This window comes from Manis pentadactyla, chromosome 1 (genome assembly GCF_030020395.1).
Source record: "Manis pentadactyla isolate mManPen7 chromosome 1, mManPen7.hap1, whole genome shotgun sequence".
Taxonomy (NCBI): domain Eukaryota; kingdom Metazoa; phylum Chordata; class Mammalia; order Pholidota; family Manidae; genus Manis; species Manis pentadactyla.
This window is the reverse complement of record NC_080019.1, coordinates 135,621,762-135,641,447: the sequence shown is the minus strand read 5'-3', so window position 1 is coordinate 135,641,447 and position 19,686 is coordinate 135,621,762. Positions and strand designations below refer to the sequence as shown.

At 34.9% G+C, this 19,686-nt stretch overlaps 1 protein-coding gene across 4 annotated transcripts in view; it reads left to right on the top strand.

Moving 5' to 3' along the window:
* CXADR (CXADR Ig-like cell adhesion molecule) overlaps positions 1 to 19,577 on the top strand; it is a 53,709-nt gene extending 34,132 nt beyond the window's left edge. The window contains exons 7-8 of one of the 4 annotated variants that reach the window (XM_036881454.2): positions 36 to 219; positions 19,185 to 19,577. In XM_036881454.2, the coding sequence (XP_036737349.2) occupies positions 36 to 219; positions 19,185 to 19,226 (226 nt within the window). In that variant the 3' untranslated portion in view covers positions 19,227 to 19,577. Of the gene's footprint in view, positions 1 to 35; positions 4,264 to 5,565; positions 6,184 to 19,184 lie in introns of those variants that run through there. The other 3 variants (XM_057501671.1, XM_036881453.2, XM_036881452.2) reach the window with 3 other exon arrangements.
* The last annotated feature ends 109 nt before the right edge of the window (positions 19,578 to 19,686 follow it).

Here is a 19,686-nt window from a genome sequence, read left to right as displayed (position 1 = left end):
TTCTTTGATCTTGAATTGGCATCTTTGCATTTTAGGGAAGATGTGCCTCCTCCAAAGAGCCGTACATCCACTGCCAGAAGCTACATTGGCAGCAATCACTCATCCCTGGGATCCCTGTCCCCTTCCAACATGGATGGATATTCCAAGACTCAGTACAACCAAGTACCAAGCGAAGACTTTGAACGCGCCCCCCAGAGTCCAACTGTCCCGCCTGCTAAGGTAGCTGCCCCAAACCTCAGTAGGATGGGAGCGGTGCCTGTGATGATTCCGGCACAGAGCAAGGATGGGTCTATAGTATAGAGTCGTCTGTCTGTGTTCTGCACACTTCTCTTAAATATGAAAACATGTTCTGTTCTAAATTTTGCTACCAGCCTCAAAATAATATCAGAAAGAAGGTAACTAGAAACTGTACTGACTATACTTCAAAAAGTATTGTTTGGTTATATTGAAATAGTAAAGGTATTAAAGTTACTCAAGACAAATTCACCGTCTGAAAAAGATTTCCTTGAAGAGGTTGATTTGATAGGTTTGAGAGGTTTCTAAATACCAACACTTAGTTGAGATGTAGCACTTTGTATATGAAGTTACAGGTGAAGAAACTGGTCAACTTTCATGCACACCAAGTTGATACTTGAATCATCTGAAAGTAGTACCTTAAAATTTCTACCATTATTTTTAGGTTGCTTTTTCAATTAATTTATGACCTAGTAGTCTCCCCCAAATGGGGAAAGAAACATTCATGGAAAAAATACTTACATATATTAATGTTTGTTCTTTTTATTATTTCTTTGAAAACTATGTTTTGGAGTCTCTAATAATACAGAAAACACTACAGTGTTCTGGAAACTATTAGTTTTGCTTCTGAGTCATTCATAAACCTTGTCTATCTATGAAATGAGTTCTTAACTGTTTAACTGATAGACTGTTACAGGCAACAGGGACATAGTAAGTTCTTTTATATGCTAAAAAAAGGAGCATCTCTCTTACTCACTTAGAAAACTTGCTGTCAGCTACATATAGTGATAACACCAGCGGGGCAGCCATGAGTATGGATTTTGTTGCTGAGTGCTCTGACTCGGCACCTGTGGTAGTCTTCAGAACAGTGAGAAGCCACATCGAGAACGTGGTATTCTGCAGTTCTCAGCTAAACAGTGGCCCTCCACTTAAGGTGGTATTTTTCTAATAAGAAAAATTATAACTAATTTATTATTGGATAATTACAGTTGAAATTCCCTAATTACCAGTTCTAAATTTTTTCTGGTTCAGTGGTTTTGTTTTTTGTTTTTTTGGATGGTGTTGCATATATGTTCTGGAAACATGTAATCCTAAAGTTACCGTCCTGAGTGCAGGTTCCTGGAGGCTGTGTTCTTTACAGACTCTGCATGAGGAAATACATTTTAAGCTAGTAAGTGTCCTCCGTCAGTTCTGTACCTCAGACCTGGGAGGATGTGCCGTTGCTGTTGTATGGCCAGCATGTCTTTGTGTAGTTACAGAAAAATCAAGTTGAGATTTGAAAAGTTTGAGTATTAGTTTTGTGAAAGTGATTTATTCTTTAAAAAAAAAAGAAAGAAAGAAATGAAGGGAATAGAAGGAGTACTTCTAACTGCCAAATGTGTTAAATGCTGTGTAGTAGAAGAAAGTGACTTTTATTGTATTTCCCTTAAGATTGTGAGGGAGTGTAGCTATAGTAGAAAGAGCCAACAGTTTCTTTATAGTAAATAAGGTCTATAATAAATTATTACTCTAGCTCTAAAACCTTTTCCCTAGATTTTAGTAGGGAGCTGGTTTCTGTTAATCTCTTTGGGTGCTGTGGTGGTTAATGCTACATTATAAATTAATGTTGGCATGAATTTATGGTTAGGAAGAATATTGTGTATACTTTTTAATAGTAAATTTAAGGTGAATATCTGTGTAATTGATTATCTATGTAATGTAGTTACACCTAATTTGGAAGCATTTTTTATATAGGTTTTTAACCTTACATAATACTGCTTTTATACTTGCATTAACATTTTCATCTGTGCCTTCTGGGTAATTTAATTTTTATTATGAATTTCTGGTGCCTATGAGCTAGCTATCACCTAAAAGGTGCTTAGAGGTGAAGGTACTGTTCCTAAAACACATCACTGTGACACCTTTCTATCCTCACACTTTGAATCTTGCCTCCTCTTCTCTGTTCTTTTTGGATGCAATTTTGACTGATTGTGTTATACACAAAATTGTAAAATTTCAGAACCACCAATGCTCTTTGTTTATGATTTTACAGTAGTAGCTATTTTTGAATGCCAGATGTCTGGCCTATTTTATATGAGTAAAATTTATAAGATATTATAAGAATAAATAACAGATCACAACTTTAATAATAAAATAATTTTGGTTCTTCCTATTCCCAACTTTCATACAATGAAGATTTTGTTATCAATCTAAGCAGAAATTACTATAAAAGGTGTACTAAGCTAGGCTTTGGCTATAAGTTAATCAGAACCACATCCAGAAGTGCTTTCCATTTAGACCTGAGAAATGAGCTTGTGAAAAATCAGTTGTGTGACCTAAGAGACTACTGGGTGTAAGGTTAAAGATGGTACCTCCATTTACTGTCAGTGTAAATTTCAGTTGACCCAAAATTTATATAGTACTGACAACCTGCCAAATAAGTCTTACTGGTAAATTCAGTCAAAACAGAGATCAATGTTTGTTCTGGAATTACTCTTGGTAATCATCAAGCAAGCAATTCAACCAAAAATAGTTATTCATTCATTGCCATTAGAAAGCCAGTCAGTCAAGGATCTCACTGCTGTCTTTGAAGCAAAACCTTTTCATTCAACTTTACACCTAAGAAACTTGACACCATCTCTTTGAGTCATACAGGATAACTTGAAAAGGATGCCATTGAATCTGTAGTTCTGTGCTTTGAATGTGTTGTTTATAGGTGTTCTTTTTCTTGTCAGCAATCTTACCAATATTCCTGTTAGAAGGAAAAAAAGACAAATCTTACTGATTACACTGAATAATTTTTCCAGGCAAATAACTTCTTTAAATTTGTGCTATCTGCCATGAAGTTGTTATAAAGAAAACACAGACTGACTGTTTCTTAGGGGGAGGGAGGTTAGTTGAAGAAACACAATTAGATTAGGGATTTGGAGAAATACCTGATTTTATTAAAAAGATCATTTTTAAGATTGAGTTCTGGAAATTTGTAGCAAATAAAGGGGCAAGTAAACATTTTGATTAGTTACAAGGAAAACTCATTGCATGAAGTTGGATATCAAATTCTTTAATGTATTGATTGCTTCTTAAAATAACTTCTGTCTTTTTTGTATGCATGTGGCATGTAAATTTGAAGTTATGTGAATGTTTAAAGTTTTTTTCTAATCTCTTTTCATTTCCACAGTGTTTATAGGGCTTTCAGATGCCTTTGTCCAGTGTGAACAGAAAGTCCATATTTTATGTAGTTAATGCTTTGATGTGTCATGTTAGAAGTAGTTTGTAGAAAGAGTTGGCACAATTTAACTTGAGTAGCTTGTGACATCATTATATATTATATATATGTACATATATCTTTATAATATGTCTGTGTTTACTAGTATAAATGTTCTGGGCAAGTTTTAATATTTCAAATGCCTTTGGATATTCTTACAATAAAGGCAACATGTTCTGCAGTTGGATTTTTTACTCATTGCCTATTTTGACACTAAAATGGTCCATAACTGAGCGTAAATTCTACTTATAAAAGTCATAGAAGCAGAGAAGAATAATGCATTTGTGAATGGTGGTTCTGTTTACCTTGTGGATTATAACACCGGCAAGCAATTTCTTCATGTGGCTTCTCACTATCAGTTACGGTCAAGTTTTACAAAATACTCTGTTTTGTAATTTAAGAACGTGTTGAATATCAGTTGGGTTTGGTTTTGGTCATAATACTAAAAGCTCCCATCAAGGAAGAGGTCTGTGTTCTCTGCTAACTTAGTTAATGATGGAAGTGTTAAGAGAGCCACAATTCATTGATTCACTTATTCTTGTCCCAACTGAACTTTTTGTATTAAATACACTTATACTACTGAGAAAAAATATTTTGACACTTCACATACAAGTAGATAATTGATAGTATCAGTTTCAAAAATAATTTTATTTTTAAGGTTTCTAGCTTAAGTATCCAATGTTGCAGATTTTGAAATTTGTAAGAACAAAATTTGTTTTTAAAAACAACAACTTGCTCTAGTTTTGTGACTTGTGTACTTTTGAAATAAAATCAAGAAAGCAGTTTTCTGCCTCATGGTGTGGCTTCATTGTGCCTTTTAAAAATTGTTGGTTTTATAAAACTTCAATATGCTATCACTCAAGGTTTCCTTTCTTCCTCCCTCTTTGCATCCTTTATTAAACAGAAGATCTTAACTGCACATGTCAATGAAAACATGTCAAATATAGACATATATTTCCCACTCCTGTGCCTTTATATGACAGTATCTAACAATATTATAATATCTGAGGTTGAAGCATTCAAAGCTCTGTGGTGGTTTCACAGTATACAGTATAAACTCAAAAGAATGCATGCATATGTTTTAAATACATACACATCTAGTTAACAGTTTAAAGCTATTTTCACTGATTTTAAAACATTGGTTTCAGAAAAAAACAGTATGGGGTAGTAATGCTCCTGTAAGAAGACATCTTGGGGAGTATTTTGTTTATACTAGGGTTTCTCAACCCCTGCACTTTTTTAACATTTGGGCTGGATAATCCTTTGCTGAGGGGGACCATCCTGTGCATGGTAGGATTTTAGCAGCATCCCTGGTCTCTCCCCACTAGATGCCAGTATCACTCTTCCTCTTTCCTGTAGATGTGACAAATCAACAGTGCCTCTAAACATTGCCCCATATCCACTCACGTGGGGTAGATTGTCCCCAGTTGAGAACCAATGGTTCGTATTGTGAAATTTGCTATTTACAGATTAAAAGGAGAAGAGCATAGGCATTGGAGTCAAATATGTCTTAGTACCACTTACTACTAGATGCTTTCTTTGGCTTCAGTTTCCTAGTGCTAAAAATGCAGATAAAAATACCTTTGTCATAGGGGATGTTGGGTTTTAATGAGAGAATTGATAGCATAGTGAAAATTTTTTGCATTTGTGCCTGGTTGCTGGGATGCTGATAGTGATAAAGATTTTCAAAGAATCAAGACTACAATAAAATACAGTAGGTAAAACTACTGAGTATAATTTAATACCTTCAATTTAACCCATATTTTAACCTTTGCAGCTGTTACGAGCTGTATCACATTTCTGGTTAATGCCAAATATCTTGCCAAATAGCAAAACTGATGAAACAGATAAAATTGAATATGAAGTAATTTGTTACTAATAAAAATGGTCTAATTTTAAGCCTAAGGCATAGTCAAATTTAATTTCAAATGCAATAAAGGCAACAGTGAGAAAAGATCAGGAAGCCAGTCCTATGAATTCAGCTCAGTTTTCCTTTTTTCCTTGGTGATATTTCTGAAGTATAAATTAAAGGTGATATGTTGTTTGGTTACTTAAATGTTTTTTCTTAATTTGATAACTATTCATAGGAAAAAAATGTCCTAAGGTCATTGCAGAAAAAGATGGATTTGTGGAGTTAATGAAGAACCAAGGAATAAATTTCAGGACCAGGTCATTGATCAATTTACTTCTCATTTCACTGCTGAGCTGTGAAATTTCTAATGGAGAAGGAGAGAAGTGGGAAAAGATACAGGAAACTAGAGGTAAAACCTGATGTCAATCCCCAGCCAAGTACCAGACACTACTGGGGTCTGGGTTCTCCCTAAGGCCTTGTCCCCAAGTCCTAGTGGATTTGTCATCTTAAAATATAAATAGGATTGTGTTAAAAACCAGATCATCTTAACGTGGTATAGAAGGTCTCTCCTGGTCCATTCCATTTCTGTGTGGTTTATTTTCTCAACACCTCTGTGTGCACCTTGATGTGATAGCCTCCTTGAAAGCTAGGGGCTCATGCTTTCACACCTTTGTGAGCAGGCTGTTGCCTCAACCAGAGAGGCACTGTGTGCCCTGCAAGTGAAAGTCCAAACACTGTCTCTTTTGAGTCATTTTTCCTGATTCGCACCCCTGCCCCTCACATGCAATATTAGGGGTGCATCTGGGCCCTCCACATTGCGTGTACAGGTCTTTTATGGCATAAAACTTTTGTGTTCTAGTTGTCCCTTCACAAGTTTGAAGCCGGATTGCCCCTCTTTCTCCTCAGTGCCTAACTGACTTGCATATTGCTCAGTAAATGTTGAATGAGTTTTCAGAAAGGAAACTATGGCACTAAGGTTGGTTGTGTCTTACATATGTGTCATATGTTCTGTAAGACAACTGGCCTGGCCTCTTCCCAAAAGTCAGTATCAAGAGGAAAAGAGTGAGTGTGTGCAAGAGGAAAGTCTATAGTTGACTTAAAAAGTTAACTGGCATAAATGTGGAATGGTGTGACCTGACTCAATAGAAGCAGACACAAAAACAAGCCTAATTATTATAAAGACTAGAAAAGTTGAGAAGCATTTTAGAAGTAAATTTATAAAACCCTCCTCAGAAATTCTAACTGACTAGGTCTGAAGTCATTGACTGTTTTCTCTCCCAGGTTATTTTATTACTTAAACATGGGAACCTCTTAATTGTTTGGAAAACCCTTTACATTTGACTAGTTTCTGTGCTAAATCACCCGTGGTAGAATAGTTTATTCTTGGGCTTCAGGAACTCAAAAATATTTGAGTACACCTTTAGTGAGCCAAAATACATCCTAAATACTAATGGCCTAATTTTGATAATACTAATGATATTATTGGTATCAGAATTTAGGGAGACCTACTTGGAAAACTAAAACACCATTTCTTAGAAGATCATTTTTGAAAAAAAGATGAGTTATTTTCAGATTTTTAAAAATGATTAGTCTTCTGAATGACTAGTCATTTACAATTAATTTCTGTGTATAATTGTATTAGTTTGCTAGGACTTCTGTGAGTACCACAGATTGGGCACACGATAGGAATTTTTGTCTCACAGCTCTGGAGACTAGAAGTCTGAGGTCAAAGTGTTGACAAAGGTTGGTTCTGTCTGAGGAAAGTGTTGACAAGGTTGGTTCTGTTGGGGAAGGATCTGTTCCAGGCCTTTCTCTTTGGCTTGTACATGATTGTCTTCTATCTTCACATCACCTTTCCTCTGTGTGTGTCTGTTTCTGTGTCCTGATTTCCCCTCTTTAAGAACACTAGTCATAATGGATTAGGGCCCACCCTAATAACCTCATTTTAACTAATTGTATCTTTCAACGACCCTATTTCCAAATAAGGTTACATTCTGAGATACTAGGGATTAGGGCTGCAACATAGCAATTTTGGGGCCCACAATTCAACCTATAACAATAGTAATGATTAGAAATTATGGAGAAGGACTAATAAAAGACTGGAAGTTGGTGTGGAACACATGCCCAGAGAGTTTCTTTGCTTAATTTTTAGTGGTATACTACAAATATCAATCCCTCAATAAGTATGTCAGCATAGTTATTTCACGGTTCTGTCTCCCCCTTCCCCAACCCTATGAATGTACTATCTTTATTTCAAATATGGAGTGGCCATAATACAGTTACCTTACATCTACTGGTCAGACAAAAAGGAAGTAGTTAATGAATGTTAAGGATTTGTTCTTCCTTATTAATCTTGCTAACAAAATGAAACTTTTCCCAGGAAAATAGAGTTTTTAAGGAAGTTATTTATGAGAATTTTTATGAATAGCTATTTTTAATGTCTCTAATCACAGGATGTAGCATATGTAAATCATTCTCTCATGTTGCTCAGTTTCTGGTCCCCTGTTCTCTTCAAGAGGCATAACTTAAAAATTTTAATTTTAAAACAAAATTTTTCACAAGGCACAAAATTCATACAGTATAAGAGTATATAGTGAGAAGTATAGGCAGATTCTTATCCTTCCATAAATGCTCTATACATATACAGGCACGACATGTGTGTGTGCATGAGTTTATCCTAAATATATATTTTAAAAGTTAATAGTGAATGGATTGGTCATGTGGAGTGAAGGATATTAGATTTTTGATAGGAGCAACAGAGTGGAAAATTGTGACATTGAGCTGGCAAAGACGGGGAGAAGCAAACTTGGAAGTAGAGAGTCCTATGTCTGTTAGCAGCTCCGCGAGTTGGCTGTAGGCAGGTGAGTCAAACCCAGACCTAAGCTGAAAGCTGGGGTGGAGATGCAGATTTGGCAGTCAGAAGCAGGAAGACAGATTTTAAGACATAAAAATAGATGGACTCATGGCAGAGAATGTAGAGAAAAATAAAGGTAGACACTGGAGCCCTGATTCTTTGAAAGTTAAGCTAAGGAGTTCGATTTCAAACGTTGAGTTCAAAAGTTCATTATGTATGTAAATGGTGACGTTGAATAGATAGAGTAGTTTGGAAGTAAAGTCTCGGTGATACTGTACTCACCATGAAGAAAGGAAATGGTCTGCCTTCTCTGTCACTGGTCAAAAGCAGCACCAGTTACATAAAATTAAATATAAATATGGTTACATATAATTCAATTTCCTTTATGTTTAGATCATCCCCAAAAGTCTAGAACATGTGCCAACCATATAATACAACTAGATTGTGGGATCATTCCATGTGTAATAGGGAAATACCAGTAATGGGAAACAGTAAAGAATTTCCATCTCTATAAGCCAGGATGTCTTTAACTCATTGCATATTCTAAATCTGATTTTCATCTGACTTGATAGTGAAAAAATTTTTTAAACTATACAGCATTGTAACAACAGTAAGTGGATTTTAAAATATTTCACCTAAATGACATCACTACCAAAACCTTTCTATTTCTCTTCTAGCACATTTAAGTCATTAGGACAGTTAAATTGTGGGATTTAAGTGAAACTGATGTTGGTTTTTACGCACCAGATCATTTCAACAAGGTATTATTGTGGATGCTATGATCCCTAGTCCACAATTTGAGGAACTGGTAAGGGAAAAAAGTGATGTTTTGGCCTTTTTAAGCCAAACATATATGTAGTTTAAAGGTACAAAAGAGGGTGAGATCAGTCGGGAAAGAGGAGAGAATGAGAAGAGGCCCCACGTCAGCCTCTTGGGGCACAAAAGACCAAAAACAAACCATGTGGGGAATGAGGTGGTCCCTGATGACAAGCTCTGGGGGGAACGACTGAACCAACCCCTAGTTCAGGGGGTTGAAGCCTGAAAGAGATGTAAGGAAGCAGAAATACAGTTAGTATGTAAAACTGGCTCAGAAGAAATATTGAGTCCAAATTATATAAAGATGAAATGGATATAGCTTGCCTCTCCATCTCCTGCCTCCACCAGATCCCCACTGGCTCCTGACAAGACTGATTCATAAGATCTAATTTGAAAACCATATTAGGTTATTATTTAATGCTCTTGGCCATGAAGGGAAAGAGACAGCCAGAGGGCTCCATAACTAGAGTAGAACAAAGGTTAACTTGTTTGTGGGGATGGGAAAGACTTGAGAATACTTTCTGTAGGCTGTGGAGAGGGGGTGGAAAGAGGAAGGAGCCCAATGGAATGTAGTGGGATTAATTTGGAGGGCAAGGAGAATGTGGCCTCGAGAACCTGAGGAGGGAAAGTGAGGTTGGGAGCAGATTTAAGAGGTTCGTGGCTGTGTGGAGGGTATGTAGTTCCACAGTCTCCCATTTCTCCATGAAGTAGAGGTGAGGTCATACAGTGGGAGGGGTTAGGATAGGTAGCTAGAAGGGAAGAAGACTGAGGGAAGAGGCGAAATTCAGGGCATTTGAGTGAAGAATGGGGAACAGAAGAGGCTAAGCACACAGAAATGGGACCGCAAATGGTCCTGAGAGTACAGATGGGGTTTGGATCATGAATGTCTTATGCATAGTCAGTTTAGGGTCTGGTACTGCAGCTAAGAGTAAGTGCTCAATAAGTGTATGAATTTATTATGTTTCACAACTGTTGCTTTTATAAAAAGAAACAACCTTTCCCATCCGTTTACTGTTGCTTATATAGGACTTGGGAGCATCTAACCTCAGGAAGAGAGAAAGAGGGCATGGACCATTTTAGAACAAAACAAGAGCTCATTTGACCATGGAAGCAAATAGATGGCCATTGCTCTGTAACTATGTTCTAGACAAGGGCTGATTACAATTCTCCACTTCTGAGTTACTTTTCTTAAAACAAGTTCAATCTCTTGCTCAAAAGTTTTCTTGGACAGCTTTTAACTTATGCAAACTCTAGCCAGGCTGTAGATGTTCACAAAGGGCTCTTTGCTATAACATACTTCATTACATACTTGCAGATACATGTATTTTTTTTCCCAAAAAAGTTTTAGACACATTTATCTATTATCTATGTGTCTATCTACCTGTCTATAAAAACTGTTTTCAAAACTACATATTACATCAAAGTAATACACTCACTTATTTAACCAGTCTCCAATTGATGACCTTTAAATTGATCCCATTTTTTTGATATAAGTAAAATTACAAGCAGTATATTTGTATTTATTTCATTTTGCATATGTGTAAATACATCTTTAAGGTAAATTTCTAGAAGGGGAGGGTACTGCATAGGGAGTATTTTGACAGCTGTTATTAAAATACCTTCTTCAGTGTTGAAGCAGGTAGCAGTTTACGCTTGCATTGAGTGCTTGTCCCCCAAATCCTCACCAGTACTCCTATCCAACTTTCCAATCGTTCTTCATCTCTGAGAAGAAAATTATTTCATGGTTCAAAATTCTATTTCTATTTGTTCAATCAAGTATCTTTTCCTATGTTAAAAAAATTATATTTAACAACTATGTTCATATGCTTTGCCCATTTCTTTTGTATTACTATTCTGCTCATTTGGAGGAGCTGTTAAATATTAATGAATTAGCCATTTGTTATATGAAATGCAGCTTTTTTTTTCTTTTGCCAGATTATCCTTTTTCTTTGACTGTTTGTGGTCTTACCCTTGACTGACCATGTAACTCTATTCCTTCCTCAAGTGTCTTGGTTCAACCTGACTTCTCCCACCTTGAAATCGTGCCCTCAGAGGAAGCTGAGGGTCACCTTCCTGTCTTTTCATGTGTTTGTCTCCTCTCCCTAAGCAGATGTCAGACCTCCTCACAGGCGGAGCATCTTTGTATCGAACTCTTCATAAAGTGAATTCTCAGTGATTTTTGTTGGTGATAATTGTAGCAGCTCTGTGTGATAATAAGCCACCACCACCATGTATAATCACTGTGTTTCTTCTTAATTTATCTTTGGTTTCTTCATGTTTCTGGACTTCTGCCCAGAGCAATTTTACGAATCAGCACAAAACTGATGAGGAAAATGAGTTCTCTTGCACTTGAGATGAAGATGTGTCTAGATCATGTTAGGTCAGCTGTCAGACACTATTTCAGTCGAACGTTAGCTGCTGGCACTGTGCTCTTCCAAGTTTGCTCAGTAGGACATTTTACTCTCACGTAGTCCCAAAACTGTCAACAGTGAGGATATTTCAAGGGAACAGTAGAGTGACCTTGCAATTCTGAGAGGAGAGATTGATAGAGAAGATACCAGTTGCTGAGACGGACAACCTGTTGGAAATTCAGTCCTCCAACATTCAGCCTCCACCAGTCTTGATCTACTGACAAGGACAGGACATTTTAGGTGTTCACAGAAACAACCGAACACAAAGTAAAATTAATTACATGAAAGGAAATGTAATCTCTACCCTGCCAACTAAAAGATTGTATAGGAGCCAACAGGGCTTTATGAACATGTTCATGTAGGTTTGATTTAAACATTTTTTGTAGTATTATGGGCAAAAGATTTGTGAATAGTTAAGTGAAGAAAATTTACATAGCAGTTCAAATTTTGTAGAAACAAAACAAAAAGCCCAAAATACTTAGAGCCCATGTTATTTAGTGTAGTATCATTTTATGAACAAATCAAGATCCAGAGAAGTTTTGATTTCCCAAGTCCACATGGTTAGGAACGAAATCCAGGTCTCCTGATTCCTGGTCTGGTATTTTTCTAGTATCTCGAGTCTGGTATCGTGGCCCTGAGAGAACCATATGAAAGGAAAGAGTTACAGGGTGTGTGGCTCTTGCTCACCTTTCTTCCCCCAGCAACACCAGCCAGGGAGAAGTCCAGCAGGAGGGGAGCAGACTCTGGCCTAACTGGTGCCCTCTCCCTGCTTCTGTGCATAAGGCACACTGAACATCAACAGCGGCACCTCTTCTCCCAGAGGCCCCTGGTGGCCCTGGAGGGTGTATGATTGACCAGAGTCCACTGTAGTTCTGAGCTTGTTTATGCTTGTTATATTGCTGGTTACATAGTCTAAGTAAATTGTATATATCAACTGTACTAGAAAACATATCTGAGGAAATTATTCTGCTGGTACATTGCTTCAAAAATACATTTTCACTCGACTGCAAAGAAACCAACTTTAAGTTAGGATAGATATATTATGTAGACTATGGAGATGAGAAACACAAATAACTCATAGCAACAGACCCATATTCTAAGAAAAATTATTAACTCTACATCAAAAATTTGGTGACTGAAAGAGTATTGATGTATTTTGGTGACTGAAAGCATATTGATGTATTATAAACATCTAAAATATCTAAGGGACATATCATATTAAATGTTTCCCACTTAAACTTTTTTGACTGGGACACCCAATTGTGTCAGGGAGGAAGTATTTTATTGTAAACCTGAATGCCAATTCCTGTCAGATCCTGTATTTTAGCTTTCTGTGCATTCCTTTCCAGATTTCACAGTATCAAGCATGACAAACTGTATTTTCAAAGTTATTTACCAAAGGACTATTAGCTATTAATATCAGATTTTAATTATGGTCTGTCTTATCACTGGGCAATATTAGGAAACATGAAGTCGATTTCACTTGGTAATAACTCAGATGACGAAACTGGATTTTATGCTCCATTAGAGACAGTACACTTTCATTTTCAATCAGTAATTTTTTTCTAAGTTTTTTTAAAATTGAAATATCGTTGATATACAATCTCGTGTTGGTTTCAAATATACAACAGTGATTCAAAAGTTATCCATATTATTAAATCCTCACCCCCTCTAGAGCAGTAACTATCTTTATCAGTAAATTTTATTTCACTTGTTTTTTAGAAGTGTTTGATGGATGATCTGTAAGATGCAAAAACCATGTTTTTTTCCACTGAATTTAGTGAAACAAAGTCAATCGCACTTTTTCTGTTGAATTTTACAGCTTCACTTACTAATGTAACCCTAAGAATTTTATCCATTTGTTTTCCACTTGTGAATTCAAAATACTGGCAGTTCTATTACAAGATCAGCTTGTCCGTTTATTTCTGGACTTCAGAGGAATGCTCCCCTCGTCTCAACCCACTGCAGAAAAGGTGGTATTTGATACATGACTGAAAAGACATTTCCAAAAGAGATCTGTAGCTTAGTATCTAACGATAAAGATCAGTTAAATCAATTAAGGCACATGCATATCAATACAATGAAATTATTAAAAACCATGGCTTAGAAAAAAATCAATGACATAAGAAAATGTTCCACATTTTCAAATTGTGTGACCATAAAATGAATATATTTCATATCCTAACACAGTAGTGTGAAAGTACATAAAAGGTCTCTCATTTAAATATTCCTCCATCCAATAAAATAGTTAACAGTGGTTATCCCTTCTGGACAGATTATAGGTGATATTAGTGATACTTTCCTGTGCTCCTTAGATGAACAATATTTAGTAACAAAAATAATTCGAATAATGTTTTGTTGTGTATGATAACTGACATAATTAAAAATTCTCCATTACCAGTGGCAATTTCTACCTGTAGGTCCATAGGAATAACTGTGATTTAAACTGCAACTACTGTTTTTCAGGGAGAATGGAGTTATTAATTGCAAAAGCAAACTTGAGGATCTTCCAAGTTGGAATAGAGTATCTAATGCCCTCTTGTGGCCAATAATTTTTACAAGATGATAATTCCTTTTCATTGAAATCCAGTCTAAACCAAGAGAAAACCAAAATACCTATTCTTTTGCTTTCTAAATGACCAAAAACAATGCTTACACACTACTATTAACAGTTTATCTTTCCTACCTTCTATATATAGCTCCTTAAAGCATATGTCTGGAGTCACACTGCCTGGGTTTGAGCCCTGCTAGTTTGGGTCACCTGGGGCAACTGACTTGAGTACTCTAAGAGAGTTTGTTTTCTCATGTGTAAGATGAGAATATTAGAACATACATAGGTTCATCAGCGAGTGGAAAGCACTTACGTGCAGTACCTGTCACATGAATTCCGTTTGGGTAGAAAAATGGCGCATACATGTTTGCGTACATATGAACTATAAAATGGTTAACATTATCCTGTGATAAATCTAGGCAGGTTCTATTGTCCTCACTTTTTGTACCTCTTCTCACCCTTCACACACCTTTTGTAAAATTTATTGAGCAATGTATTTACCAGGTACTGAGGTCTTTTAATCATCTCATTTCATTCTATGATAAACCTATTAAGTTATTATCAACTTTTGCTCCTATTTTCACACCTCACACAATATGGTGGACATCTTTCCACATCAGTAGACAGATAATTCTTTTCCTGGCCTCATGTTCCTTACATAGTATGAGTGAATTATAATCTTTCATTATGGCAAATAATGCTTCAAAAATTGTACATTAATTGTTGTACATTTGCAAATATATTTCCATATGTTTTTTCTAGATTTATAGAATTTGCATTACTAGTTTACTACACATTAGAAGTTTTTCTGACATTGTCAAGTCACCTTCCACCAAGAATGCAAACCACATCTTTTCAATGTGTCAATTTGTTAGATGAAAAATGGCACTTCATGGCTTCCACTTAGAGTTCCCATCATTAGTATGCCATTAGCACATCTTTTGTTTTTAGCCATTTGTTTCTCTGTATTTGGAGCTGCTAAATAATTACATATAGAAGCTTTTTGTATATTAAGATACATTTCTTCTAAACATTTAGTGGTTTTCTCCCTTTTAACTTTGTCTTTGAATATGCGATTTAAACTTTTTTTCAATTCCAAACCACCAATCTTCATGTCATTGTGGGGAAAATGTTCCTAAGCTGAAGTTTGTAAATATCTCTTTCCATATTTCCTTTTAGTACTTTTTATAGTTTCACAATTTACATTTTATCTTTAATCTGTCTGGGGTATATTTTTATGACTTGAAATAGGCATTTAACTTTAAAAAAAGGCATAGCCAAATAGTTCACTATTAATTTTTTATTAGTGAATTATTTTCAATTTGATAAGTCATAGTCCACATACATTAAACTTGTCTCTACACTTGTAATTGTTTCATTGGTGTATTAATTCATTCCTGTGCTAACACTTTGTATATTGATAAATCACATAAAAGAACACTCCCTGTACATTAAGAAAATTCTTGGTTATTCTTAAAAATTATTCCATGTAAGCTTAAAATCAGGGTTTCAAGTTCCATTAAAATGTCATTGAGATTTTAATTATAATTTATGTTGACTTTACATAATTTGAAAAGTAAAGCTTTTAGAATAATTTAGATATATGGTATATTTTTCTAATGATTTTTGTATTGTAGCAAATTTTTACAATTTAATCTTGTATAGAACTCACTCCTTCCTACTGTTAAAATTTCCAGGTATTTAACATTCTTTCTTAATAATAGGGACTTTCTCCCATAAAGTACTAAATTTTTCTCATGGAATTAATATATTTAATTGGAAACACTAGAGAGTATATAATACTACCACTCTATTACAACAGTTTGATCAGCAAATAAAATGTAACCACATTGCAATTCCTTAATTCATAAATGTAATGGATTGCCTGTGAAACAAACATGCAATGTTTATTAAAGACTAAGTACAAATACAGTATTTCTATTTGCTAAAAATAAATCTGAACTTGTCTTAAAGTGCTTTAAAAAAAAAGTTTGTTTTTTTTATCTCTCCAGTTACAAAGTAATAATGTTCAGTTTAAAAATCTAAAGAAGTAAATGTACAATGTAGAAAATAAAGTTCTCTGTATCTGCCCCCTTTTCCCTGACTATGAGAACACTATTATTAACAATTGGGTTATTTGTTTTTCCAGACAGTATTTGGCACCATCCTAGACAACATTTTTCTTTCCCCACTTACAGTATTTCACCAACTTACATGTTAGTCCATGTCATTACAAGTTGATAAACATTTTGTGTGTGCATGGCTACACAGTATTTTCCACAGTATTTTCCTGAATAGATGTTCAAATTCTAACTGTTCATTCATTGGTAGCTAGTTACTTGGGTTTTTACTTTTGCCATTCACAACTCTGCAATGAACAATTTTACATGGATAATAACCCCCTTGTTCATTTACATAGACAAATTTCTAGAACTACAGTTGTTTGGTCAAAGGATATGCACATTTATATTTTAAACTGCCCTTCAAAAAGTTTGTACTCATTTAAGCCTGTATTAACAGTATGTGACTGCTTCTCCACACACTCTCACCAACACTGGGCAATTTTAATCTTATGATTGTCAAAATAAATCTGCTTTGATTACCAGTTAAGTTCATACATTTGCAGTTATGACACTAAAATTATATACAGAAGCTATCCATTAAACCTCTAGCCTGGATAGAAATGGTTGCCACCTGTGTTCTCTATAGATTTTATATATATAATGGTACAGTTTTTAAGCCAAGCTATATCTATAGCATTACTCTTGGTATGTTCAAGTCCTATGAAATCAAGCAAGGATCCTATGATTATGCTTGTAATTTAAAGAAGTTGTTTCTGTAGCAAGCTATTCTGTAGAAACAATGAAATTCCATACTTTTGTTTGTGCTGGTGAATTTGCTTTTGATAAGTTAGATGTGTCTCTATTTCGTTCCTTCCGTTATCCTTTAAATTATGTGAAAATGCCATTAAATTGGGAGACAGGAAATGCTTTCTGCAGTGTATAGAGTGTGCACATTTCAAACAGGAATTGCATGAGACTCCTTTGTAACTAGTGTTTATGTGATAATTTCCCAGTATAATTCTATGCCATAAAGCTCCATCTATAATATAGGGATATTATTTCCCCCTCAGATCCCCAGTGTTACTGCCTCACAACTGGAATACAAACTCCAGAGAATATGAGAACATTGTATACCATGTTACATCACCAAATATTTTATAACTAAGAAGAAAAAAAGCCTGTGTAAACTTGGACCTTACTAATATCACTAATTCTCTGTGATCTTTACCCTTGACCAATCATTAGTGTGCTTTTTGCAATTTTATAGTTCAAGCAAATAAAATGATTTAGTCACACACTTTTCAGAAATCTTTGTAAAAGGGAACTTCAAGACTATACTAGTTGATAATCAATATATAGTGTCTTGTATTCTCACTTGCTTAATCTAGTATTTGCATCCGTTCTTTTTCTCCTATCTTGGCTTGATACTGAACCTTCTCACAAGTTTCAAGATTTGGTAGATTTTACAGGTAATGAGCTGGATCAAGCACCGTGGAGCATGGGCTTCAGTTTGGTTTTAAGGCAGGACTTCATTTTTTAGTTTTCTGTGATCTTTAGCATTTTTAACTCCTCTGAGTCCTTAACCACACTGGAATAATAATAACTACCTCGTGGGGTTATTTTAAGGATTAAACACATTGTTGGCACACAGTAATAAAAATGTTAAGAATATTTTGTTACTTGTAAAATGGATAGGATGGCTACTCTGGCAAGGTAAATGCACATGAAAGGTGTTTATAAGGCTTTTTTCTCTTCCTAATCATCATATAAGAAATCACTAATAGTGATAGCTGAATAGAAGTCAATATAAATGCTTAGTGTGAAATCATAGAGGTTTGCTAAAAAAATTATATGCTGAGATAAATACTAAACTAAAAAAATAGAAATAAGCACTTTAGTATTGATGTAATAGAACTTACCAGTTCATACTTTTCATTTTAAAAATGACCATGTATGAGTTTAATCTCTAAATTTAGAGCTGTGCAGTTATGCCTACAAATATAAAATGGAGAATTAAAACCTATTATCATCATTCAGTCACAGACTATGCCTGCTTTAAACAGCCTGATTAGAACTGCTAGCTTAAATTATGCAGCCATGTTTTGTTTTCATTAGAGCAGACCTGGAGTTATCTAAGGGACATAGACTAGGAGATGTTATAAGCCCTAGAGTCCTAATTAGCATTTTAAAAGTCTGCCAAACTTTTGTGTCCCATGCTTATTAAACTGAATTTAAGACTCAGCTGCCGAGACAGATGGTTTGATTTCATTAGGAATGGATTGGAAAAGCTATATTGAGTGCTTTCTTTTACTTTAAATAAAATTTGGAACAAGGTGGGGGTTGTTTGGGTAGTCAATGAAGAGCAGAATCTTCTAATAGTCAGTCTAGTATGCAGTCAAATGCAAAATGACCAAAGCAGACCGCCACTTAGTTGTCAGCACTAATAAGAGATGTAGATTTTATAATAATCTAATGTGGAGAGAAAAGTCTGGTTACTAGGTTTGTGCCAAAAATATTTTCTTTCTGACAGTATGGCTGTTAGGCTTCTAATTTTCCCAACAAGCTTATAACTATGACGCAAGCAAACTGACAGAACAAATGCTATCTGCTAACTCCATAACAAAAATATTTGAGACTTGACACTTTTACAATTGTCCACAAATCTGCCATTATCACACAAAACTCTCTAGGACCCCTAAGGGAATAGCTAACAGTTAAAAAGTATTCTCAACCTTAAATAAAACTAATCTCCTTTGTGATGCCAGGTTAGCCTAGGAAATATGCTCATGTTTGAATTCACTATTATTTCAGGAAAAAAAGTAATATGGTTTAGACATACATGAAAAGTTGTATATGGTTTATCAAAGGTAATATTAAAACTAGAAAAGTCTCTTCAGGCTTTAAAAAACTTGCTAAGGTTCCAAACACTTTTAAATTCCACATACTTTCAAACCTTTGTTTGAGCTATGTATCCTTAAGATTTGTTCACTTTTCTGGTATTCTATACGTCAACAGAACTTACTGGGAATTCTGTTAAGTCAAATAATTCAAAGCTAGGTATTTAAGATGTGGGTGTGATGGGGAAAAGTACTGATGTTAGTTTAAAAAAATTTACCTTTGAAAAATCCAAATTCTTACATCTTTTTTTTTTTTTTATAGTTGAAGTATATTTACAAGACTGATGGCATTACAGTGGTATAAATATGAAGGACTGCTGAAGAACCTGAAGTACTGTACTATTTGGTTTTATTTTACACTTCTAGTAAAGTGGTATAAACACTTTAATGTGTTGAAAACACAAGGCACAGAGATAAGAGTGGCTGTAAGGATATTTCTGCTTTATGCAATGGTATTAAACATACAAGTCAGATGTCATATCAAAATTAGGCCAAATTATTTGGCTAGGAAAATCCTCTGAATAAATGATTTTGATGGCTAAAAGATGTTTCATTATATTTCTATTTTCAATTTGCTACTACTAACAAATTTTAGTCTTTTTATATGCATATTTTGATACTGTAACCTTTGGAAAAGATATATGGTTAATAAAAAAGTTGATTTTTTTAAAGAAAAATTCTTACATTGTGTTTTCTTTGCTAAATATTTAAACACACTGAAGTAAAATATCCCCTTTGTTTTCTTTTTTTATGTACAAAACACA